The 26,394-nt window shown below is 42.6% G+C and overlaps 1 protein-coding gene and 1 long non-coding RNA gene across 9 annotated transcripts in view; both read left to right on the top strand.

Moving 5' to 3' along the window:
* TRPM3 (transient receptor potential cation channel subfamily M member 3) overlaps window positions 1-21,435 on the top strand; it is a gene marked incomplete at its 5' end in the record, with an annotated part of 408,936 nt that extends 387,501 nt beyond the window's left edge. For all 8 annotated transcript variants that reach the window (XM_081930365.1, XM_081930366.1, XM_081930360.1 and 5 more), the window contains 3 exons: window positions 771-970; window positions 3,412-3,544; window positions 18,745-21,435. In XM_081930365.1, coding sequence (XP_081786491.1) covers window positions 771-970; window positions 3,412-3,544; window positions 18,745-20,191 — 1,780 coding nt within the window. In that variant the 3' untranslated portion in view covers window positions 20,192-21,435. The remainder of the gene's footprint in view (window positions 1-770; window positions 971-3,411; window positions 3,545-18,744) is intronic.
* A 10-nt stretch (window positions 21,436-21,445) lies between these two features.
* LOC309380670 lies at window positions 21,446-26,004 on the top strand. Its single transcript, XR_014173006.1, has 2 exons — window positions 21,446-21,632; window positions 22,772-26,004. It is a non-coding gene; the product is annotated as an uncharacterized lncRNA (long non-coding RNA).
* Window positions 26,005-26,394: the final 390 nt, after the last annotated feature.

Here is a 26,394-nt window from a genome sequence, read left to right as displayed (position 1 = left end):
CCCTTGTTGCCACCTGTCGCTGCTGCCTGGACCCATGGAGGGCATTTAGCTGAGGGCCCCTCAAACCTGGAAGCAGCTCAGCTTACTCTGTAAACTTTGTGGACTAGGCAATAATGGACCTCTTAAGAACTGTTGCACTGCTGTTTTGTGAGTTTTTTACTTGTCCCAGAATTGGTGGTCTGGGAGCATTAGTGCTCTGCTCTTTCCAACACTGCTGAGCATGATGGTGGCACATGTGGGAAGAGCCCATGCTGTGGCCCCTTTCCATGCCAGGTTTATCTCATTTTTCTGAGAGCTCTTGAGTGAGCTTCTCCTATAAGCTCCAAGCTTCCTGTGTTATTTTGGGAACATGACAGCTAGGAGTAATGTTGCTGTTGTCCTCACCAGATAATGTAAAAAAACAGTTTAATGTGGCAAAAAGAATGTCTTTGAAGTGGGTGGCCTAACAGTTGTATTTAAGAAGCTTTAGGTATACAACAAGTTTTTGTTTCTGTTGCCTTATCATGAAATTACTTTTGTAGATGTAGCCCTAAGATTCTTTTAAAGTATGAAACTAACATTATAACATGTGAATAAAGCGAACAAGTGTTTTAAAAGGCCACTATTCTGGTACATCTACCAGAGAGCCATGAGTAGCTGCAGATCCCTGCTGAGTATACACTCATGTCTGGGGCTGTGTAATGTATGGAATGGCCCCTATATTGCATGTGAAATTTTAGATGGTAGTTCTGTTTATCAGAAGGCATTTTCTTCCTCTCCTTCTGCTTCAGCAACACCTTTTTTGAAGTTAAATCGATATCTAACCAAGTATGGAAGTTTCAGCGGTATCAGCTTATTATGACATTCCATGAAAGACCAGTCTTGCCCCCTCCGCTCATCATCTTCAGTCACATGACTATGATATTTCAGCACATATGCTGTCGATGGCGGAAGCATGATAGCGACCCTGATGAAACGGACTATGGACTGAGTAAGTTTAATTCATCTTCTCCGTCATAGATACAATAAACATATGGAAAATATACTCAGCTCTGCTTAGTTGTCTTGATTTGGAGAGCAGTCAAGAATCATAGCAAGGGCATTAGCACTTCATTTGTTTTATATACCTTCGTTTGATGTACTTTCCCTTCCCATGCACTAGGAGCTGTAAAATGCCACCTTCGTCCTTCCTTCCTTCCTTCCTTCCTTCCTTCCTTCCTTCCTTCCTTCCTTCCTGTTAGAAATTGCTCTTAATTCAGTTAGCATCACAGGGCAATTCACAATAAAATCACAAAAATACTACCCATAACCCATAGCTATTAGATAAACCAGAAGTTTACAATTTCTGGTGTTAATAGATGCCAAAAACAACACAAAGTTTGAGCAAAGAGGTGCATCTTGAGTTGGCAACAAAAACTGATGCACTTCTAAGATCCACAGACAGGATTCCACCACCACAGAGAAGGCCCTATCTGGAGTGATTGCATGACAGGACACACCCATTGGCAGGATCACAAAAGGACATATTCTGCAGTTTGTAGGGTTGGCAGCCATAGAAATATACAAAGTCAGGTTATCTGTCCATCTGGTTCAATAATGTATACTCTGACTAGCAGCAGCTCTCCAGGGTTTCTAAAAGAAAATATTTTCCATCACCTGGTACCTGATCCTTTAAACTGGAGATGGCAGGCATTGAACTGGGAGCTTTTTGCATGAAAAGCATGGGATCTGCCAGTGAAGCATGGTGTCTCTCCTGATCCAAATGGTGGCTTAGTAGCAATATATAAAACAGTCAAATAAAAAAGCAATCAAACTATGTAAACAAAAGCAGCAATAGGATGACAGTTCATTGAGCAAAAGTTCATATTGGCTATCTCAAATGCTCCCTGAAACAAGTCTCAATTAGTCTTGCAAGACCCAGCTGGGAGAGAGCTATGCAAGCTGCGCAATGTAGGTGCCACTGCTGAGAAGGCTGTGTCCCACACAGCAGCCTACTGCATGGAAGACCCAGAACGGTCTCCAAAGATCGCTTCAGTGCATACGTATATGGTGTTGAATAGGAGATGGTCCTTCAGATATCCTGGTGCCAGACCATTAGAGCTTTAAATGTAAAAAACAGAACTTCAGCCCGTTGCATTTTAGAACTCTTGCCTGACTACTGCATTTTGGGCCAGTTGCAATCTCCAAATACTTTTCAATGGCATCCCACACATTAGAGTGAGTATAATCGCCTTTGAAATGCATCAATGCAGGAGAAGGTCTTCTTTGTCACTTTGCCCTGGCTTTCAAACTCCCTACCTAAGGACTCCTCTTTGGGGACCTTTTGCCATTGCACCAAAACCTTCTTTTTTGGCAGGAATGTGACTACCGGAGCTAGATGTTGCCAAGGCCCTTTGTGGCTCTGTCACACTAGTAGGGTAGCCAAAGGACCCTGACTAGTGGGGAAACGGGCATCACAGTCCTCAACTGCTCAGGCGTTTCTTTACACAGCTGCTTTTGTGTGCAGTAATAATCAGCTGAGAGCAAGGAGAGCCAATTTGGTGCCCTTCAAATGTTGCTGGATTACAGTTTCCATCAGAGGTAATAATAATTTTATTATTTATACCCCGCCCATCTGGCTGGGTATCCCCAGCCACTCTAGGTGGCTCCCAACAGAGAACTAAAAACAGAATAAAACTTCAAACATTAAAAACTTCCCTGAACAGGTGCCAACTCCTGGGGGCCAAACCCTTTTGGGGGCACCAATATTTGTTGTGGGGCACTCCCAAACTTCAAAAAGCTTGTAAGAGACACTCGTGACATCACACACACAGCATCTCCCTCACAAGATGGCGCCTCTGGTTTCCCTAGTTCCTGGTCAGAGCTGGAGCCCTACAACACCTGGAAACTAAAAGGTTGGCTAACCCTGTACATGAGGCAACATATTCTTCCTTTTATCTCTTTTGGTTTGACAAGGACACGAGCACAAAGAGTGTACAGAGGTACCTCTGGTTACGTACTTAATTCGTTCCGGAGGTCCGTTCTTAACCTGAAACTGTTCTTAACCTGAAGCACCACTTTAGCTAATGGAGCCTCCCAGTGCTGCCGCCCTGCCAGAGCACAATTTCTGTTCTCATCCTGAAGCAAAGTTCTTAACCTGAAGCACTATTTCTGGGTTACCAGAGTCTGTAACCTGAAGCGTCTGTAACCTGAAACTGAAAGCCACCATGTCCTGCATGAAGTGTGGCACTTGAAATATGTATGGAAATATGTACCGTATGTATGTTACAAACCTGAAAATGATTGAAATGTGATTTCTTTGTGGGGGCAGGGGGCGGGGGGATATGCAATTTTAAAGCCACAAAATAGGCAGTGCCTTTCAAAACCTTGTGATGATAGCTAATTAACTGCTTTTAACTGCTGCTTTGTCATTGCCTCATATGTCTTCTACAGAGCTTTTTATAACTGATGATGAACTGAAAAAAGTTCATGATTTTGAAGAACAATGTATAGAAGAGTATTTCAGAGAGAAAGATGATAGATTCAATTCGTCCAATGATGAAAGAATCCGAGTTACCTCTGAAAGGTGAAAGATTTTTCATTTTGGTTTCTTACATAGTGTATATTTTGAAATTTGTTACTTTTGAAAGGAAAAAAACTTTAAACAAGGCTTTACTGTCAAGAAACTAGGGTAGATTTAAAAAAATTAAAAAACAGGGTTAAAAAAATTGTAAATCATATTTTTTATTCATTTCTTTTGTTAAGTTTCTCCTAAATAAGTAGATTAATAAATATTGTAGCACATCCTGAGGCTTCCAAACATATGTATATTCATAATTTAAAGGTGTAGCTCAGCCATTAAAATTAAATATGAAATATTTAAAAATGAAATTTTTAACCAGTATGCAGAAATGGTAAAATTATTTATGCTTGACTGCATAAGCATCAGTCTTCTGGATTTTTTTCTTATCAGTTCACTTTTCTGAACATCATCTCCTTACATTATAAAGATATAAAAGTTATACAGATCAGTTTGTTGTAAAATAATGCAACATTTTGAGTCAGACGTGTCAACTCATGCTAAACATTGCAGCGGCCCAACGACAAGTGTTCAATGTGCAACGTATACACGACCTCACATCCTGTTTCGGGAGGAACCAGGGGCGGAGCCAAAAGCAGTGGCGTTTGGCTCCTCCTCTCTCACCATCGGCCCTTGCTCTACTCTTCCCACTGGTGGGATTGTTCTCCCCAGTCATTAGGAAGAGAGTTCCTGGTTCCCAAAGAACCAACCACGTCCTCCTAAGCTTTGTCTTGCCCTGGACCCAGCTGGCTGCTTCAGTTCTAAGGGCACAGAATGCAGGTCCATCATACTTAGTTTTCCCCCTTAAGGCTTTTAAAGGCCACCCAAGAGCTGGCTCTCCTTCTGCAGAGCTTGGGGTTTGATTTTGGCTGCCAGCAATGTTTCTGTATCTGACTGGGAGGGGCAGGAGGTCTGTCCTGAGAAATGCAGGGTCCTCGCAGGTGGGAGAGCGACCACCTTCCCAATTCCAGTTTGGACAACAAGACACAAATCCAGAAGGCACACACCCCGGGGGATATCTGGATAAGCAAACATGAGAGGGTTGTTTGTTTGGTGGTTTTTTGCAAAGCACCAAATTCCTCTTTCTCTCCCCCCCCCCCCCTGCCCATATCAAATCTTTTACTTTGAAATCATTTTTATTTGATTTTACAAATGCAAATTAATTACAATGTCAAATAAATATCCATAAAAAGAGATTACTTTGAATCTTGGGACTTCCCCCCCCATCCCCTCCATGGGTCCTATTGTCAACATTTCCAGCTGCGTATTATTTCATAGTCTATGTTTTGCATTTATCCATATTGTCCATAATATTTGTTACATTACAAGTGGGATTAAAATCCTGCTAATGTCATCTGCTTGCAGTGGTCTCCTAAATAAATTGTAAACTTTCCCCATCCTTTCTTCAGTTTCTTGTCTTCTTGGTCCCTGAGCTTTCTGGTCAGCTTTGCCACTTCAGCGTAGTCTAGCAGCTTAGCTTGCCATTCCTCTCTGGTAGGGACTCTTTCTTCTTTCCATCTCTGAGCCAGTAGCATCCGTGCTGCTGTTCTCGCATACATAAAAAGTCTTTTCTGGTCCTTTGGGATGTTGGTACCTATAACTCCTAATAGAAAAGCTGCTAGGTATTTTTTTACAAAGGTTATTTTAAGCATTTTTTCCAGTTCATTATAGATCATCTCCCAGAAAGCCTTTATTACCTTACATGACCACCACATATGATAAAAGGTACCTTCTTTTTCTTTACATTTCCTGCAGGTATTTGTACTTGTTTTATACATTTTTGCTAGTTTACCACTGGTACATCATTTCCATATAGTTTTCTTGCAGCATACAACATGCTGTGAATTTCATTAAAAAAAAAAATTAGGGTTTTAACAGATTTTATCATAACAAACAAAACAACACAACACAATAACAGACAATAAACAATATAACACATAAAAATCAAAGAAAAATATATAAGTTCAATTCTTAATTTCATGTACCTTACTTTCCCGACTCCCTCACATCTCCCTTTCCTGTATTCCAATTTCCAAATTAGTTTCAGCAAACTCTTCCATTATTTTGACTGATCTTAATGTTACTTAATTTCTTTTAAATTAACCATTGCCGCTGCTAACCACTTATCTTCTAATCCCCGTCATTGATTAATTTTGCTATGTTTCTTTACTTGTTACTTATACAACATCTTTGCACGTTACTTTCAATTTTGTCACTAATGCCACACTATCTCTATATCCTGCATCGTTTTAACATTCAAATAGTTTACAATATTTTTGCAGATAATCTTTAAATTTCCTCCAATCTTCTTCTGTTTGTTCTTCTCCCAAGTCTCGGATTCTGCCAGTCATTTCTGCCAGTTCCATGTAGTCCAGTGTTTCCCAACCTTTTTTGGGCAAAGGCACACTTGTTTGATGAAAAAAATATCGAGGCACACTACCATTACAGCCCCGTGACGTCAGCGCGCAGCGTCACGCCGGGAGGGACGCACGAAAGTGTAACTTTCAATTTTTTTCCCTCCCCCTTGCCGGGGAACCTCCAAGCTTTGGGGGTGGGGGGGAGGAGGCAGCAAAGCGAGGGACTGAGGGACCCTAACCCTAACCCTCACCGATCACCCGGGAAAGCATGCGAACGAGGAGCCCCCGTGTCCTGCTCCCGGCAGCGGACAGCACAAAGCGAGGAGGCCTGGACAAGGCAGCACGCTCCCCGCTCTCGCTGCATCGGGGCTTTTCTCCTCCAGGCCGCTTTCGAAGTCCCCTTCTCCGCTCCCAAGAGCCGGAGCCGCTGCTTCCAGGCCCTGTCCGAGCCCCGACTTGTGGCCTCACTTCGAGGAGCGCCTGTTGCTGGGGACGGGGCTGCATCCCCCTCAGCCGCCGCCTCGCTTCCTTCCAGGAGACCCGACGGCTCCCCCTCTCCCGCTCGCCCTCCTGCGCCCGCAGCAGACCGAGACCTCCCCGCCCCCGCCCAGCTCGGCCCTACCTGGGCGCCTCCAAGCCCGGCCAGCTCCGCGTCGCGCTCCACGCCGGGCAGCTGCAGCAGGGGCTGCGCGGGGGCGCGCGGCGGCCCAGCTGAGCGCGCCCCGGAGCCGCCGCGCCGTCGCTCGCGAGTCCCTCCGAGAGCCCGCGGGACTGACTCCGGAGTCGCGAGGCGGCGCGTCGCCCAGGGAAGGGGCGGCTTCCCACAAGCACGATGACCGAAAAGAGCCCAGCAGAGCGCGCGCCCCGGAGGACTTGGGGGGGTCTGTAGGGCATCAGTGGCCCCCAGAATTCTGCCCGCCCCTCGCCCCATTTGATCCAGATTTACCCTCTGGGGAGAGTGAGCCCTGGCCCAGCAGGGGGCGCCCTCGCTCCGTCCTCCGGGAAGCAAACGCCCTCGCCCGCCTCCCTCCAGGCAACATCTCGTGGCACACCAGGCAACATCTCGCGGCACACTAGTGTGCCGCGGAACACCGGTTGGGAAACACTGATGTAGTCTATCAGTTGCATCTGCCATTCTTCCAAGGTGGGCAAATCTTGTGTCTTCCAGTACTTTGCGATGAGTATTCTTGCTGCTGTTGTTGCATACATAAAAATGGTTCTATCCTTCTTTAACACCTTCTGGCTAACAATGCCCAAAAGAAAGGCCTCTGGTTTCTTAAGAAAGGTATACTTAAATACCTTTTTCAGTTCATTATAGATCATTTCCCAGAAGGCCTTAACCTTGGGGCATGTCCACCAGAGGTGAAAGAATGTTCCCTCAGTTTCCTTACATTTCCAACACTTATTGTCAGGCACATGATATATCTTTGCAAGCTTGACTGGTGTCATGTACCACCTATAAATCATTTTCATAATATTTTCTTTCAAGGCATTACATGCCGTGAAATTCATACCAGTGGTCCATAACCGTTCCCAGTCAGCAAACATAATGTTATAACCGATGTCTTGTGCCCACTTAATCATAGCTGATTTGACCGTTTCATCCTGAGTATTCCACCTTAACAGCAAGTTGTACATTCTTGACAATACCTTAGTTTTAGGTTCTAACAATTCCGTTTCTAATTTCGATTTTTCCACCTGGTAACCTATTTTCTTATCCATATTAAAGACCTCTCTGATTTGATAATAGTGTAGCCAAACTTGCACTTTGTCTTTTAATTTCTCAAAACTCTGCAATCTCCATGTATCTCCATCATGTTCTAGTATCTCCCAATATTTCGGCCATTTGGCCTCCATATTGAGTCTTTTCAGGGCCTTAGCTTCCATAGGTGACATCCACCTTGGGGTCTTGTTTTCTAATAAATCTTTGTATCTTGTCCAGACATTAAAAACTGCTTTCCTGACAATATGGTTCTTAAATGCTTTATGAGCTCTAACCTTGTCATACCACAAATATGCATGCCACCCAAACGCATTGTTGAACCCTTCCAAATCCAGAATGTCAGTGTTTTCAAGAAGTAGCCAGCAAAAAGCTGCTGATTCATAATATAGTTTCATGTCTGGCAGGGCAAACCCCCCTCTTTCTTTAGCATCAGTCAGTATTTTAAATTTTATTCTGGGCTTTTTGCCCTGCCAGACAAATTTAGAAATATATCTCTGCCACCTCTTGAAACAGTCCATCCTGTCCACAATCTGCAAGGTCTGAAACAAAAACAACATTTTTGGCAATACATTCATCTTTATAGCAGCAATTCGGCCCAACAAGGAGAGCTTCAAATTTGACCATACTTCTAGATCTTTTTTTACCTCTGACCAACGTTTTTCATAGTTGTCTTTAAATAAGTTCAGGTTTTTGGCTGTCATATTTATCCCTAGGTATTTCACTTTCTTCACCACATTTAAATCTGTCTCTTTCTGAAGCTTTTCTATTTCCGTAAAAATCATATTTTTCTCCAATACTTTGGTTTTTTGCTTATTTAATTTAAGTCCTGCCACCTGACCAAATTCCTGAATCAGTTCTAAAACTCTTTTCGTACTAGATTCTGGCTCCTGCAACGTCAAAACCAGGTCATCTGCAAAGGCTTTAAGTTTATATTGCTTGGCTCCGACCTGAACACCTTTAACCAACTGGTCCTTCCTAATCATATTCAAGAGCACCTCCAGGACCGAAATAAATAGCAATGGAGAGATAGGGCAACCCTGTCGTGTTCCTTTTTCAATTTTAATCTCTTCTGACACCACATTATTAACTATCAATTTTACTTTTTGTTCCGAATAGATTGCTTCTATACTATTTTCAAACCCTCGTCCCACACCCATTCCCTTGAGGTTTTTTTCATAAAACTCCAAGAAATATTATCGAAGGCCTTCTCCGCATCAATAAAAATTAACACTGTTTTTGTATTAGTATTCGTCTGCAATAACTCCAATATATCAATAATGTTCCTTGTGTTATCAGACAAATGTCTGCCTGGGAGAAAGCCTGCCTGATCTTTATGTATTACTTCATTTAACACTCTTTTCAGTCTGTTGGCTAAAATATCTGCAAAAATTTTATAATCCACATTTAACAGGGATATGGGACGGTAGTTTTTAAGTTGTGTCTTTTCAGCTTCGGATTTTGGTATGAGTGTGATGAAAGCTTCTTTCCACGACTCCGGTGCCTTTTCCCCCTCCATAATCTCGTTGCACACTTCCTTTAGTGATTGAATTAAATAGTCTTTCAAAGTCTTATAGTACTTGGAGGTTAACCCGTCCGGCCCTGGAGACTTGCCCAATTGCATGTTCTTAATGGCACCTTCAATCTCCTGTTCCGTTATCTCATAGTTCAATATTGTCTTATTTTCTTGGGATAATTTTTGTAATCCATTAGTTCTTAAAAATTGGTCTATAGCAATCTCTTTCTGCGGCCCCTGTGTATAAAGTTGTTTGAAGTATCTCGGGGGGCGTTTCCAAGATGGCGATGAGGTAAGACGCATTTGCCGGAGCTCATCTTGAATCCTCCTTAAATTTGTGTTGCGGCTCCCAGCCTTTCAAGTTCTTGCTGAAGACTGTACCAGGGTGTTGGAGTCCATGCCAGGAGTTCACATTGCCGATAACTGTGAAGCCTGCATCGTAAATCAGCTTTAATGAGAAGATAATTGTATTCTCCGGCAGCCTTGGAAGCAGCCTTCGACTCACTGGTTTCCCGCCAGCTCACATTCAGCTGTATTGCTATTTCTATTACTTTTTATCACCTTTTAACCACTGCTATTTTAAACGACTCATTTTAAACGACTCATTTTAAACGACTCATAACGATGGGTCAAGGCAAACGCCTAAGAGACTGTGACGAGGCTTTGCCCTCCCCAAGAGCCAAACAATCAAAAACCGACCCCCCCGTGTCTGGCAAATGGAGTGACCCCACAGAACACTGCTATAGGGTGAAAACCCAGAACCGTTTCTACCCTCTAATGTCCCCAGAAACAATGTCAACACCAGAGGAATTATTTTCACCTCAGATTAAAACTGCAAACGGCAAGCTTGGAGGAGGAAGGAGTGTCCCACTGAAGGTGGTACAAAACACCGGAACTGAGGACTGCGCAAGACAAGAACAACATGAACATCTCCATCTTGTGGTCAGAACCCTTAATTGCATATTCAAGAAGATTGATGTGCTATCCTCCCAGCTATGTAACCTCGAACAGAAAATTGATAACCTCTGGTCAAAGCCTAAGCCATCGGTAGATACGGGGGAATTGAAGTTCCGGAGAACCTTATCCTCAACCAAAAAAGGAAGTGTGATTCCTAAATACAGACCAAACCCTGCACTGAAACATCAAGCATTGTCCCTGCAACCTAAGAAAATCTGCCTAAACATTGGAGCAGGGTCAGCAAGGTGGCTCACTCTGGATGGGGTCAAAAAGCATCTAAGCAATCTCCTAAACATAGAAACCACACAATGTGATCTCATTGCAGTATTACCTTTGAACCAGCACTTCAGGCCACAGAAAGTGATGCTTGCGTTTTACTCTCCAAGGATCCCTTCAGCTATCATCAGGCAGAAATCACTCTTGGCTAGGTACGATATCACCCCAACAAGAGTTTTTATGGATAGTAAGATCCACCCCCTTTTACTCGCCGGGCACGGCAAGGAGCGGACTCTGGCGGAGAGGTCGGGAGCACCTCGGGACATCGAGCCTCCTCTCCCGGAGGATATCCATCCGCACCGAAACTGGACTTACTATACGCCCCCACGAGCTCTAAAGAAACCTACTGGCACAAGTAATCTTCTGACCCCGCCGGAGGAAAGAGAGCTTTTAGCCACCTTTGGCGACCTCCCACCGAGGGAACAACAAGAAATAATTGATAGACTAGAAGTACTTAATCATCAGCTCATACATGTCCAGAAGAACGGAAAAGTCCTGCTCACTTCTCAGGATAATCCTGCCAGCTCTTCGGTGCCGTGTTTTAAGGAAGCAGGAAGTCTTCCTTACCTTAGTCCAGTTCCTAAACCCATGCCTCCCCCACTTGAGGGCAAAGCCCACCGATGCTTGGCAGATCCAGGTTTCGTCTCACAAGTAGGCCCCCCATCTCTACTCTTGATAAATTTTGACTCACCCTCCAAGAGTTCCCCGCTGAAGAGTGTAGCCCAGAGTTCCTTCCACCAAAACAATTCCTTACCAACTAATCCATCAATGCCGGAACTGGAGTCCTCATATTCCCCTGAGCGGCATAGACCCGACATACAAACGGTACCAGTACGCCAAGCATCCCCAGTATCTTCGATAGCACCAGGCCAGGGGAGTGTTCCACCTACATCCAAAAATGGCCCGGATTTGATTGAAGACCCGGCCGGACATATAAATCAAATGGTTTCATCGGCGATCTTTAGACCTCGCGGTGGGGCAGTCTCAGCAAATCCTGTGGAGTTTCCCACTGAAGTGTCCGCCCTTGGGTCAGCCAGCAGGAGACCCGTCCTGCTACACCAGTCAGAACACCTCACTACCAACTTCAAGACTAGGTACCCTCAGCAGGTGCCAGCCATGCAAAGTAAAATAACTGACTTTTTTGTGGGGTCTGCCCTGCCCCCTAAGGACACACATCTCTCCCTGAAATGACAGCGAATTGGACACAACAGGAACTCCCCCCTATCAGTCCTCAGCTGGAACATTGCGGGCTGGAGGGGAAAAAAACTTGATCCAGAATTCTTGGAGTATATTAACCTGTTTCATATCATCTTGTTCCAAGAATCGTGGGAAGTAGAGAAAATTGTCCTAAATGGCTTTGAGCTTCTAGAACTCCCTGCCTGCCCCTCCCTGAAAGGAGGCCGCCCTAAAGGGGGCCTAATAATAGGCATCTCCCTCAACCTACATTCTAAACTTACCCTAGTACAGGCCTTGCCTCCTTACGCCCTTACCGGGCTGATTGCGGGGGGAAAGATCTCACTTCTAGTCACAAATGTCTACTTGCCACCTGGGGGTTCTTCCCCCGAACTTGGCTCTAAATGGGGCTCGCTAGAAGAGCATCTGCTCTCATGCTATGTTAAGTTTCCTAATACCCCGGCCATAATAGGTGGCGATTTTAACGCCCGCACAGCAGCAAACTGGGACTCGCTGACCAAAGTCAAATGGTGGGTTACTCCAAACCTTGATAATTATGATCTGGAACATATCATGAGGAGAACTTCTAAAGACCACAGAGCAAATGAGGCTGGAGTACTCCTCTATCAAATGGCCATCCGTTTAAATCTGGTCCCCTTAAATGGCACATGTCTCCCTGACATTCCTGGGGATTTTACCCACCTGAGCGTTAAATCAAACAGCGTCCTCGATTACCTGTTGGTCTCCAGGGATCTACTTAAGTGCATTTCCACCTTTAAGATCAAGAATATACAATCTAGTGATCATCTTCCCCTTGTAGCCAAGCTCTCCCTGAACTGGCAGTCGGAGGCTCATAGACATGCGACCCAGATGGTAACCAACAAATCTCTCCAAGTAAGAGGAATCAAATGGTCGGAGACCCAGGCTCAAAGGTACCAGGAATTCTTTCAAAAAGTAATCCTCGGGCCCCATCCTAACATAGGCTCTGCCTCAGACGAGCATAGCATAGTGCTGAAATGCTTCCACCATCATACGACTGATCTTACGTCCTTCTTCAGGTTACCACCCAAAATATTAAATCGAAATGAATATACTTACGGTGCCCCCTGGTATAATTCTCAGTGTAAACAAGCAAGACAGCGCCTCCGTGCTATATATAATGTATATAAGACCTCCGATGCAGCTACTCTGCCAGCTAGTTATGCACAAGCCAAGCTAGTTTACAAACGCACGCAGAAAATTGCCAAACGTGAGTGGCAACACAATCGCTGGCAGGCTTTGATTACTGCTTCAAAATCACACAGATCCAGGGAATTCTGGTCTTTGATCAACAGAAGGGTGAGGAAATACCCAAGGGCAGTCATCCCTGCACCGACATGGGAATTGTTCCTGAAGAAATGCTTCTCACAGGCAGATGCTCCCTCCGACCACCTGACGCATCTGTTTACCCACCTACCTATTTGGCCTCCCACCGAACCTGACGAAATAGCCAAGCTAATAGCTCAGCTGAAACCGGGTAAAGCCCCAGGGCCCGATCTGATCCCTGCTGAAGCCATTAAACTACACCCAAAATGGTGGGCTGGCATCTTGGCCAAAACCTTCGATGCAATCAACGCTTCTGGCCTCATCCCTAAAATATGGAAGGAGGCCATTATAGTACCAATTCATAAAAAAGGTTCTCCAATGGAGCCGGAAAACTACCGTAACATCAGCCTCCTTTCGATTATAGGGAAAATTTATGCCAGCTTTTTGCTGACTAAACTATTGCGATGGGTAGATGAGACTAATCAGATTGGCCACGAACAAGCAGGGTTCAGAATTAAACGCTCTACAACCGATCATGCGATAGTTCTTTACCATCTGGCACGAAAGTACTCCTCTCCCCCCCGGGGCTACCTCTGTGCTGCCTTCTTAGACCTAAAGGCAGCCTTTGACAGCGTTCCTAGAAATATTCTATGGGAGAAACTTGCGAAACAGGGCATCGATAGAAGACTCCTATGGCTTATAAGTCAGCTCCACGAAGGTACCCTTGCTAGAGTGAGACTTACTCCTGCGGGCGACCTCACAAATTCGATACCAATAAACAAGGGTGTGCGCCAAGGATGCATATTGGCTCCCTGTCTATTCAGCCTATTCATCAGCAACATGCGAGCACCCCTAGTTAACTCATCTCCAAGTACACACGCGCCTAGACTTGCGGACTACCGCTGCCCACTCCTTTTATATGCGGACGACGCGGTAATTCTATCCTATACACGTGTTGGACTAACCAGAGCTTTGAAGATCTTTGCCACGTATTGTCAACTCAACCAATTAACCATCAACCATGCTAAATCCAAGATTCTGATTTTCTCCAGAAGCCGGAGATTATACGAATGGAAGCTTGGTGGGGCAAAAATAGAGCAAGTCCTAAAATTTCAATACCTAGGTGTTATTTTTCAACACAATTTGGGGTGGAAAGCTCAAATTCAACACCTACTTAACAAGGCCAAAACTCTGTCTTATGCGCTCCTCCGATTCTTTTTTTCGGATGGAGCTTTGCATGTTCCCTCGGCCCTAAAGGTGTTCAAGGCAAAAGTGGTTGCCGTGCTTGCGTATGCTGCCCCGCTTTGGGCCGTGATGACAGATCTTGCTCCTCTTGAGACACTGCAAAATCAATTCCTGCGTCGGCTCCTAATGCTCCCCCTGTGCGTAAGCAACGCAGCCATGTGACTAGAACTGAAGATCGCATCCTTAGAAACTTGCCTGTGGAAGCAAGTCTTCAATTATTGGTTATCATTGTGGCATAGATTACCAAACCACTACCTTGTCCAATGCTTATGGTGAGATGAATTCTCTAGCCTTTGGACTAGTAGAATTCATGCCAAACTCTTGAGTTATGGAATCTCTCCTTCAGATTCCCTAAAACTAGACCAAATTACTGCTCAAAGACTGATCCGCCAAAGACTGGATGACATCGATCTACAGCGAAATTATATGCTGGGGGGAGGTGTTTGTTCGCCCCAGAACATTGGTATCACTTTAACTTACTGTGTTCCATCATACCTCTCCTCCCTTTCGACTGTTGCCCATAGACTGGCCTTCACCAAAGCGAGGTTCAACGTTTTTCCCTCTAACGTCCTGAGACATAGATTCTCAAAGGGCCAACCCCCCGCCACGTGCGAATGTGATAAAGAGACGCCGGAGTCGCTCCAGCACATCATGTTCACTTGCCCCCTGTTCAATGTGCCACGGGCAAATTTGTTGGGATCAATCATACAGAAACTAGAGGGTACCCCACCAAAATTCCACCTTGCTCAAATCTTGCAGGATAAGGATACCCATACGACCCTGAATGTGGCTAGGTTCCTGGTCGCTGTCCTTACCCAAAAGCGACGCCAAGGAGCACTACAAGCTAACTAAGGCGTAGTATGCCATTCTATTTTATAGTATTTTATTGCTACTGTGGTGTTTTAGCGGCTGTTTTTTTTCCCCACGTGCACAAGCTGTTATTTATGTGTTGTTTTTACCTGTATGGGCCTATGGCCGTAATAAAATATTGTTGTTGTTGAAGTATCTCTGGAAGCACTTTCTAATCTCCACAGGATTCTGTATGTTTCTCCCTTCTATCTCAAGGTTGGTGACCGTGTTCAACTTCTGTCTTTTTTTCAACTTCCATGCCAGCAGTTTTCCACATTTATTTGCCGATTCAAAAGTTTTTTGCCTCATTTGCTTAATTTTCCATTCAACTTCCTTGTTTACTAATTTCATATATTGTACTTGATATAATTTAATTTCTCTCAAGATCTCCTGTGACTTTGGTTTCGATCTTAGCTTTTTCTCTCCTTCTTTTATTTTTTCCAAGACTCTGTCTTTTTTCTCATTTTGAGCTCTCCTCTTTATTGCATTCTGCTGTATCAGAAACCCCCTCATAACTGCCTTGCTTGCGTCCCAGATTATTCTTTTTTCCACTGTAGTTTTGAGATTTACTTCAAAATAGTCCTTCAAGTTTTTGGGGCCTTCTTAACAATCTCTTGATCTCTTAATAAGGTGTCATTCATCCTCCATCTGAAGGTACCAGTCGTAGTTAGTCTCATTTCCATCTTTACTGCATTATGGTCGGAGCATGTTTTTGGGCAGATTTCCACTTTTCTAGTCTTCGGTGCCAGTCCTCTAGTTATCCATATTTGGTCAATTCTTGTCCATGTCATTTTAGCTTCAGAAAAGAAGGTCCCTTCTCTTCCTAGGGGGTTTTTTGTTCTCCAAATGTCAATCAAGTCCATATTGTCAGTTAGTTCAAAAAAAGTCTTTGGTAGTCTGCCCTCTTTTGTTATATTTTGGCCTTGTGCTTTATCCATATTCGTAGATACCACCCCATTCATATCTCCCATGATAATGATGTTATTGTAGTCAATATACTCCAGCATTGTCTCGTGCAACTTCTTGTAAAATTCCGACTTCCCCTCGTTTGGTGCATAAATTCCCAAGATCAAAAAATTTTCTCCTTGTATTTGAATTTCAATTGCCAAAGTTCTTCCATGTTCATCTTTAAAAAGAAATTTTGGTGATAGGCTTTCTCTTGCATAGATGACAACTCCTCTCTTCTTCACTCTGTCAGATGAAATAAATTCTTGACTCAGTCTCTTATTAATTAAGACTTTCCTATGAAGCCTAATCACATGTGTTTCCTGTAGACAAATTAGATCTAATTGTTCCTTTTTTAATAAATGAAATATCTTCTTCCTTTTCTCCGGGGAGTTACAGCCATTAATGTTCCAACTTAGTAGTTGCAGAGACATGTTGAAGTGTATCTATTCTTCCTTTGGCGGTGGTATCACTTTCTCAGAGTCCACAGAACCCAAAGGTGTAGGTACAGAACTTAGTAGTCCAGGTCCTAAGGCTCCTAGTTCACCTCCAGTCCCTTTCTGAAGGTCTTCTCCGTAGTCGCTCAAAAAATTTTCCTTGTCTTCAGCTGTTTTGATTTTAACTTTCTTCCCCCTGAAAGTAAAAGATAGTCCCTGGGGGAACTCCCATCTAAAGATGATGCTGTTGCCTCTCAGTAGTGTCACCAAATCTCTGTAATCAGATCTAAGTTCCAGTAAGTGTTTCGGGATGTCCTTGTAGATTTCCACGTTAATATCCTGAATTTCTAAGGTCTTTTGAAAATGTGCACTCAGTATCTTATCTCTTTCTTCCTTCGTTCTGAGGGAGATCAGGCAGTCTCTAGACTTTACCTTCCTCCCTCCTTTTCCAAGTCTAAATGCACTTACAATTTTAAAGTCTTTATCTTCTTCCAAAGACCAAAATTCTGCAAATTCTTTTGTCAAATATTCAATTAGATCTCCCTTTTCAAGTTCTGGGACTGACCTCAATCTCAGATTATTTTCTTTACTTTTTAATTCCACCATAGACAGGTATGCCTGATGATCACCAATCTGTTTACGCATAGGTTTTATTTCCCGTTCCACGGCCTCCACTTTCCGTTGGGCCTCTTCCGCAATTTTGCGGTTTTCAGTAGTGGTTTCCAAGAGTTTCCCAACAGCTTGTGCATTTAAACCGACTTGTTGAGTCAGATTATTTACACTGGCTGTATTTTGGTCTAATTTAGATGAATGTTCATTCACTTGCTTACACAGATCATCTAATTTTCCAAGAATTTTATCTAATACTGATGTGTCTCCACCTGTGGCCATTCCTTCAGGCCTTTCTTGCTTTTCTTGCTCTGAGTCTTCCTGTTGTGTCACGGAGACAATAGGAACCGATGATAGCTGTGAAGTTATAGTAGTTTGTTGTGTCTTGGCTTTGCCTGATCTTGTTTTCCAACTCATCCCACCACTGTCTATGCGCCAAGGTCAGTCTCACGATTAGTAATTCCCATGGCAATCCACAAGTCCCTAAATGGAAAAATCCCCCAGCAGTTGCACAATTTCAATGTTCCTCTAGGGGGATCTGTTTCTTGCAAGAGAGAAAGTTACTGTTCATACAATTTTTCAAGTTGTTTAAAGTCTCTCAAATATTAATATCAATGTCAAACAGCCTCCAATTCCTAAGAACCTTCTTAGTCCTTTAATCTTTTGCAGAGCGAACCTTAAATACTTACAATGTCTCAAAAGGTGCGAGTTTCCAGCATAGCAATTCAATGTAGCAATCCACTGTAACAATTCTAACCAATTGACAGTTCTAGCAATTTTGTAGCACTAATAGTCTGGCAGCCCGATTGCAGGGGTCTCTCAGAGATTTTGTAAATCCATAAGAAAGCAGGGATATATCCACAAGTAAAAGGTAAAATCCACGGGTAAAAAAGTAGGCTAAATTCAGTTGACGCTCAGATTAATGCCCTTTAAAGACGTAGTTTCCAAGGCATTAGAAAGTTAAACATCTTTGCTCTGGGTCTTTGTACAGAGCCGGGAGGCGGACCTCCTGGTTGCACCTCCCGCTTGAGTGCCGAATTTCCAATAATTTAGCCCCCAGGTCAATAAACTTCGTCTTACTCACGGGTAGTTGTTTTATAGCCGAATTGTCCCAGGAAGAAGGTCAGCGCTCACCGACAGCAGCTTCGCGGCTTCACTTCGCAGAAAGAGCGATCGACTCACAGCACCTCGCCAGCCCTTTCACACTCCGGAGCCCCTTACGGGGTTCCTTTGACGTTTCGGGGGGCGCAAATGGTGCCCGCTGAGTCCCACGGCCACAGGCTAACGCTGCCTGTGGTTTTCCAGCAAGGGTCTCCGCTTCACTGTAGCGGATGACCCGTTTCTGCGGAGCTTCCCCTTCACGCCGGCCCCGGAAGTCAACATGCCATGAATTTCAAATCCGTTTTCCGTAACCTTTCCCAATCTGAAATCTGAATATTATACCCCAAATCCCTTGCCCAGTGTATCATTACCAACTTGACCTGTTCATCTTTTGTATGCCATTCCAAGAGGAGTGTATACATTTTCGACAGTGATTTAATATTGTTTTCTAACAGATCTTTTTGAAATCTTGAAATCTCATAACTAAAACCTTTCTTTTTATCTGTTTTGAAAATATCATTTAGTTGGTTGAGCTGTAACCAATCCATTAATAAATCCCATATCTCTTCAAAATCTTTCAATGTTAGCACCATCATTCCCATTCTGTTAAATTGGATGCAAGAAACCTGAAGTTTAGTAAATCATACTAACCTATTTGTTCAGTCTGAAATTAACTATGCTTTCCTCTCTCTTCCTTTTTTACTTTTCTTTTGTAGGGTAGAGAATATGGCCATGCGATTAGAAGAAGTGAATGAACGAGAGCATTGCATGAAGGCTTCACTTCAGACTGTAGACATCCGGCTTGCTCAACTGGAAGACATGATAGGGCGAATGGCTACAGCCTTAGATAAGCTTACTGGCCTAGACAGAGGGGAGGCCACTAAGATACGGTCTCGAACATCCTCTGACTGTACTGACACAGCCTACATTGTCCGACAGAGCAGCTTCAACAGCCAGGAGGGAAACACATACAAACTTCAAGAAAGCATTGATCCCACGGGGGAGGAGTCCATGTCACCAACCTCTCCAACAGTCATTCCCCGCTTGCGAAGTCACTCCTTCTATGCAGTGAACATGAAGGACAAGTGCGGGTTGGAGAAATTTGAAAGCATTTTCAAAGAAAGGTCCCTCAGCCTCCACCGTGCCAGTAGTTCTCACTCTGTCTCAAAAGAGCAAAAAATCCCTTCTTTAGTGCCTACAAGCACTCTGTCAATTGCCCCGGACTCCAGACGGCCTTCCTCTTGCATAGATATTTATGTCTCAGCCATGGATGAGCTGCAGTCTGTCATAGAACCCCTTGACAGTTCAATGAACATCCTTGGGACTGGAGACCCAGCTCTCCAAGCTCAGATAGCTTCCAGTGTTGTCTCCAGTAGTGCTTATGTCAGCAGTACTCCAGGTGATAGAATTTCTGGCAGGAGTATTGATTATGAAGACCAATCGATGGAAACAAGAGTGTTTTCTTCAGACTATTCACAAATTGCAGATTGCTCAAACCCATGGGAATCAGATCCTCCCATGTACCATACTTTGGAGAGGTCTAAAAGCAGCCGATACCTGGCTACAACCCCATTTATTTTAGAGGAAGCACCAATAGTAAAATCTCACAGTTTCATGTTCTCTCCTTCTCGGAGCTATTTCAGCAGCCTTGGAGTGCCAGTCAAAACAGCAGAGTACACAAGCATTACAGACTGCATTGATACAAGGTGTGTCAGTGCTCCTCAAACCATTGCAGAAAGGTCGAGTTTTCCTGGAGTTCATGGAGACAAAATTGATGACTTAGGATGCTGCCACCCAGAGCGGGAAGCGGAACTAAGTCACCCAAGCTCTGACAATGAGGATACCGAAACCAAAGACAAAAAAGCAGTTCCCTTGTCATCTCAAGATAGCAATACATCTAGAACATTGTCCAACAATATCCCTCTTCCAAAAATAGAGAGGGCCAACAGTTACTCTGCAGATGAGTCCAACTTGTTGTATGCACACACAAAGAAAAGCTACTCCATCAGTGATAAACTTGACAGGCAGCGCAATGCAACGAGCCTCCGAAGTACATTCCAGAGGAGCAAGTCATCCAGACCAGAGAACAGGTCGGACACCTTATCAATGAGAAGACTCTCTAGAACAGGTGCCTTCCATAGCTTTGAGAGCAAGCATAGTTAGAGATAATATGTACATCATAACAAGAAGAACTGTCTGAGACTTGTCTGCTCTCCAGTTTTTTCATTAGCAGAATGAAGTAACTTCAGACCATTATAGGTCAGCAACAGCTGGCATCTGCCAACAGTGAAGTTAGCACTTTCATAACGTCAATGTCAAGCACTGAGGTTCTGTATCTTGACCTAGTTGGCATTTGCACTTAATGGGAGGGGGAGGGGGGAAGGAAAAATTATAGAGACATTTTTAAAAATAAATAAATGGGTGAGCAGTTTAAGAAATCTGCCTTTCAAAATAGGGATATATTGGTTTGAAAGAGAAACAAAATAACATGCATACAAAGAGGGTGTTTTGACGATGCTGGTTTCCACCTCAGTACCATCGCTGTGACAGCTAGTGAGGGCATCTTTGTATTACTCTACAGAAACTGAAAACAAAGTAGCCGTCAACTTTCCCCAGATTTCTCACATCCCTATACTTCTGCCTGATCATTGTAAAAAGAAGTTAGCTAACACGCTCACCATTCACCTGTATCCTTTTTGTATTAACTTGCAGTGGCACAAATGTCTATATTTTCAAGAAGGGACGAAAAGATATGCCTTTTGTATAGCAGCATGAGGGAAAGGGAAGAATTTATGTATAGTCACATGAATTCCTGTTTTAAATGGGATTTTTAGCACTGTTGAGCAAGCTCAGGAGGAATGTAATTAAGTGGAATAGTAAATATTTATTTTTTTAAGCACGGGTACCAGTTTAGAAAGTATTTCACAGGACTTTGTTAAAATGTCATAGTGAGAAGGTAGTAAAAAAGAAGAACTGGCATCCTGTTCTCATTGTTCTGTGCACCATGCCCATCTCATTCACTATTTTCAAACTATTTTCATTCATTGTCACTGCCATATTCTTCTACCAGTTCCTCCATTTAGCTGCCATTATTTCATTTTAAGGCATGGTTATAACTGAACATTTTGGTGTTTATAGTATTGTATGTGTATCGTGTGGTCTGAACTTGGGTGAGCACAGAACAGCTGGAGATGTTGAATGATGTTCTGTGACAAAACAAATCCTTTTTAGAAGTTAATTGAAGCACCAGAGTGAAATTAACATTTCTGGTAACTGCAAAAGCCATTCCTTTAAGTATGCTTCCGTTGTCTAGAAAGGCAAGATAGCGAAACAATAATACCCTGCCCTGGTATGCAAGAGCCATCTCCCCCTCTGTCTCCCTCAGGCCCACCCTCCAACCATGTTTGCAATAGGATTAAATGTGGTTCGTGCTAGGCAAGGGGCTAAAACAGCAAAAAGAGCACAGTACCATTCAGAAGAAGAAAACCTTAATTGTGAAATGATTTTGGAGAAATAGTTTAATCCTTACTTAGCAATATGCCAGGGCTGCTACCAGCTCTGTAAATGTGCCATTCTCTTTTGTTTCTGACAACATATATGTGAGGTTTTTTTTTTTAAAAAAAATAATTTTTATTAACAGGCCAATCAAATCACATTATTTCCAAATCACATTAGTTCCATATTATACAGCCAGATTTTTAAATTTTGTTGGGGGTACCCATACATCAAGCTCCGAACGGGGGTCCAAGCATCACTTATATTGCTGCTTTAATTAAACAGTTCTATCCAGTTCTATCCAGATAGTCTCTTTATTACTTTCTTCATCTTCTTGTTGTAATCATATATTCCTTTCTTTGCGATCTCTGATAATCTTCACAAGCGGGTTGGAAACAGACATCCTCTGTGTGGGTTTTACACTCTCCAAAGATCATATCACTTAGGGACAGCCATTCCACACTTCCATAAAAAAATTATCTTCGGTCTGTCCTTTAATTTTCTCAGGCTTGCCAAGTATATCAGGAGGGCTCTGTCAGGTTAAGATCACATTCCAATCATCATTCACATTCCGATGATCCTGATCCTCCTTCCCCCGTCTTTCTTAGACAAGCCTGTCTTAGCGAGACGCCATTTAAAGCTGCGTAATAAAATTTTCCTCCGTTCTCCGTTGTTTACCAGTCATCTCTTTAATCTATAATCCACTCCACACAGTTCTTGAATTCCTGTTTGTGATTAATAAAATGCAACGATCTTCTTTCTGGGGTGGAGGGTTATTAATATTCACATAAGACAAAGAAAAGCAAAGTTTTTTCCTCCACCCCCCTTCTGTTCCACTCCAAACATACCAGTCTCTTAATGGTGGTTCATCACTTGATTTATTTGTCCCATCCGTCGCTCCGGTAACAGAGATCCATTAATCAGCAGTCTTATCTCCCGAACTTTGCTTGATGTATGTGCTTTAGCTTCTTTCCAATTATATGTTTCCAATTATATTTTCGAGCTAAAGCGAACCAGCACACGCTGATTGGAGACAGCGTCAGGAAGAGCCAACCTCATTGAGGGCTTGTGCCAAGGGGTGCGTTATGGACACCGCTGGCAAGGCAGTCCCCCCCATCTCCTTGGGGGGGCGGGAAGGCTGCATACTTCCCATAGCAGCCTCTTAATTTACCTCGTGTGGGTCGGAGAGATGTTATTGTCGACCATCTCCCAATGCTCCACCTGGTGCCCCCCCCCCATATATGTGAGGTTTTGAAGGAGATTTTGAAAATTATTCTGAGCTCCAATGGCCAGTGACCACATTAATTGGATAATTTCAGCCACCCCAGCCTAACTGTTTATAAGGACTTAACTGGAGAACAAAGCACCATATAGAACCACACCTCTGAAGATCTGCATTACTCTAATCTAGTTCCTCTGACACTACTAGCATGTGGTCGTGAAGATGGAAGCATTATGAGCAGCAGCATTCACTCAACAGAGTTGCATGCTGGTTTAAATGACAAGATGCTGCGCAACTTCCTCACTTCTTTGGGTTCCAGCCAAAGGTCTCTACCCCTTATTAATCCATTGTTTACCCCTTCTTTTTAAAGTGTGTGTTGTTCTGTAACAAGAACTCATCACAGAATTTCTGACTTGAATGCATAGCAAATGTCACTTCAGATGTGCTGATTGGATGAAGCAATTTTCTTTGGCAGTCTATTTCAAATGTCCAACTTTACCTCTGTCTTTGTGACTAACTTCACATTATACGGACTCTGATGCCTCTTAGTATGCGTGTGTTTTAGAAAAGTAGCTTTGGGAAAGGACAGTTAAAAGTGCCCATCCACTCTTTTCCCAATGCAGATTTCCCCCAATGCAGCTTCCCGTCCCTGCCTGAGGGGATTTCAGATAGGTGTTTGCTGATGCCAGTTAGTGTGTGTGTGTGTGTGTGTGTGTGTGTGTAAATCATGCATTTGTCTGTACATCTAGGATTTGTGGCAAGGAATTGTTGCCTTTTCAGCTTGCAATTCTACTTTCTAAGGCTACTTTCATATTTACCACAGTTCTTCCAGGCTAAGCAGCCAGAGACTAGTCACTAGAACCTAATCTGTGATGTGCTGCTGAACAGTTTTGGATCCCGTTCCCACTGAGCGTATTTGGATGCTTCTTCAGTTGTCAAATTGGGTCTATTTTGAGTTGGTCAGAATAGAGTAGCACTCTGTCTTGATTCTGCTTAAGGCCTAGACTGTCCTGGATCGCGGAATTATGATATAAACGCATTACATTCCCCCCACCTGTCCACTCTGCAGAACAGTTCAGTTTAACCTGAGCTGAAGCTACCTCTATAAAACAACTCTTCAAATGCTTTCTTGAAAACCACTTGCCCATTTTTCTGTTTTTCTTCAGTGACACTTTTCTATCCCATATTAAGCATATCTAGGTGGCATCATAAATGCCACCAATCTTACCACTGTCATCATGGTGTAAATTTCTTTGACTAAAATAACGAGTGTGACCCTTTCCAGTCCATATACTAATGTGGGAAAGGTCAGACCTCAGCTGATCGCTGGAATTTCTATGACAAAAACTGGCAATCAGCAGTAGTGCTTTAAATGCTACACCAGGATTCCCACTGAATTCTAAAATACAAAAATATGGACCACATTTTTTCTTAATGGCCAGCATGCGCAAAAATTGTAGGTTTTGTTAACAAAATACATGTGAACCATCTTTATGTGCTCTTTTCAAAAGCTAGTGTGAGTTTTTACATGAATGTGACAACAAAAATGAATTCTGTTTTAAGTGGCCTTAAAAGTATTTCTGTTCACAAGGACAAGAAAGCAGGGTTAAGAAAGCACCCACCAGATAATTTGAATTCCTTTCTAGGAATCAGTCAAATTTAAAAGTGTCTCCCTTTTTGCATACAGTATCACAACATTTATCAGTTTTACAAGTCTTAGGGACAAAATTGCAATCTTTGTGTCACTTGTGAAAACACATTTTAACTCTACAAGCCTACATGTCCACTATGATCAGCAAGACTGCCAGTGAACACTCTGTCATTTCACCCCATAGCTTCTTTATTAGACTCCTGAATTTAGAGATTCCTGGACCAGAGTCTGTGTGAAAATTAGCCTATAGCACTTTATTAAACAAGAACTTGAACTCCAGGGATCTGGAACTAGGAATCTTTGGGTATGTTCATATCTATGCTAACAAACTGCAGCACTTCACTCAAGCAGTAATTCAGCAGTAAAATTCTCACTTACAGTATATATTGCCTCTGTTGCCAATTCCATAGGGGTAGCGTATTTGCAGAGAGCAAAGGTGGAGCTTTTCTTTTTTTCAAAAAGATGTCTTTCTGTAGATGGGCACACAAAATATGCATTGAAACAGGCAGTGTGATTACAAAATATAGTTTTCCTGGAATTGTTTCCATTATCTCTAAACTGATACCCCTTCTGAGGTCCACTGTGAATGGCTCCTGTTTTTCCAAGTTTTGTGAGCTATCAATATCGTCTTTTGAGTATTCAGTACTATCGATCATGTTAATTTCTAAAGTGGAAATAAACTTTTATCTTTTATCTTATAACCACAGCTTGTTGTATGTACATTATAAAGTTCAGCCTCATTTATCCAAATGCTTGCAGGCTGGGTTAGATCATAAATGTCTGAATAATCAAGTATCAGGTGAGCAGGAGGACCACAATGATATGAGATTAGATGGGAGCACACAAATTGGTTTAGATAATCCTCAGATGTTCAAATAAGGGGTGTGTGTACAAAATAAGTGGTGGCATGGGATTGAATTAATGAACGTTACAGAAGAGCATTGGACTTTGCACTTATATAGTCATATGCTTATTTGTCAGTGACGTTCAGTAATACAGCACATGTTACACTGAACAACGGGCTCTGCTAGCCAGATTGCTATGATACATATAAAGGAAAATGCATTTGTTGGGCAAGGAGTCACCATCTGTAGCTACTGTATGTTTCCATTTCTTCCGTAGAGCTCCACTGTCTTTGAGCTGATGTATAATTATCTAATGAGCCACTGTGAGCTGTGATAGTGTGAAAGAACAAACTGGCATGTTATGCAAAAGATAAGATAATTAATGTTAAAGTAATATTTTAAAACTCAGTTGAGTTAGCTGTTTGTTTACATATGCTGGACAATTAAGGAAACTGTGTACAGTATTTTTAAAATATTTTCATATAGTGATCCATTCTGTTGTTTCCAGTTTACGTAAATGATACTATTCTATAGTTGGATATACACTTGTCTTAGATATTGAATTATATAACATTATTCTTTCACAATAATAGTATGCTGACCGAAATAGTTCTTCTACCTTAAATTTCAGTCTTATTTTGTGCCGATGAAAATGCATGCATAGTTCCATTAATTTCTTTGGACTATTATGGAGTTTAACATTTCAATATTGCCTGCCTGTAACAATGAATCCAGTTAGAATGAATTACCAATTTTGGTCTTTCATATTATTTTCCAATATGTTAATTTAATAGCACTTTAATATTATACGAAATGAAGTATTGAACGATGAAGGTCTTGAACCTATAGCATTTCTGGTTGAAATAATTATATATTTTCAAATAAGGTATTTCATTACTAGTTTTATCATATGTCTGTCACCAAGTAGCAGCAAGCTGCAAATTCCTAAAATTGTAACAATTGTCAGTAAGAAAATAAAACCCATTAATACAACATAGTAAAATTGCTGAAGACTCTGGAAAGTAACCTTTCATATAATTTCTAAAGTTTGGGGGAAGGTGTTTATGCGTTTTGGTAAAGTCTTGTAGAGAAGAAGAAGAGGAAAAGTTTGGATTTGATATCCCGCTTTATCACTACCCAAAGGAGTCTCAAG

This window comes from Podarcis melisellensis (assembly GCF_964234715.1).
Source record: "Podarcis melisellensis genome assembly, chromosome: 11".
Lineage (NCBI taxonomy): Eukaryota > Metazoa > Chordata > Lepidosauria > Squamata > Lacertidae > Podarcis > Podarcis melisellensis.
This window is presented reverse-complemented; position numbering and strand designations above follow the sequence as displayed.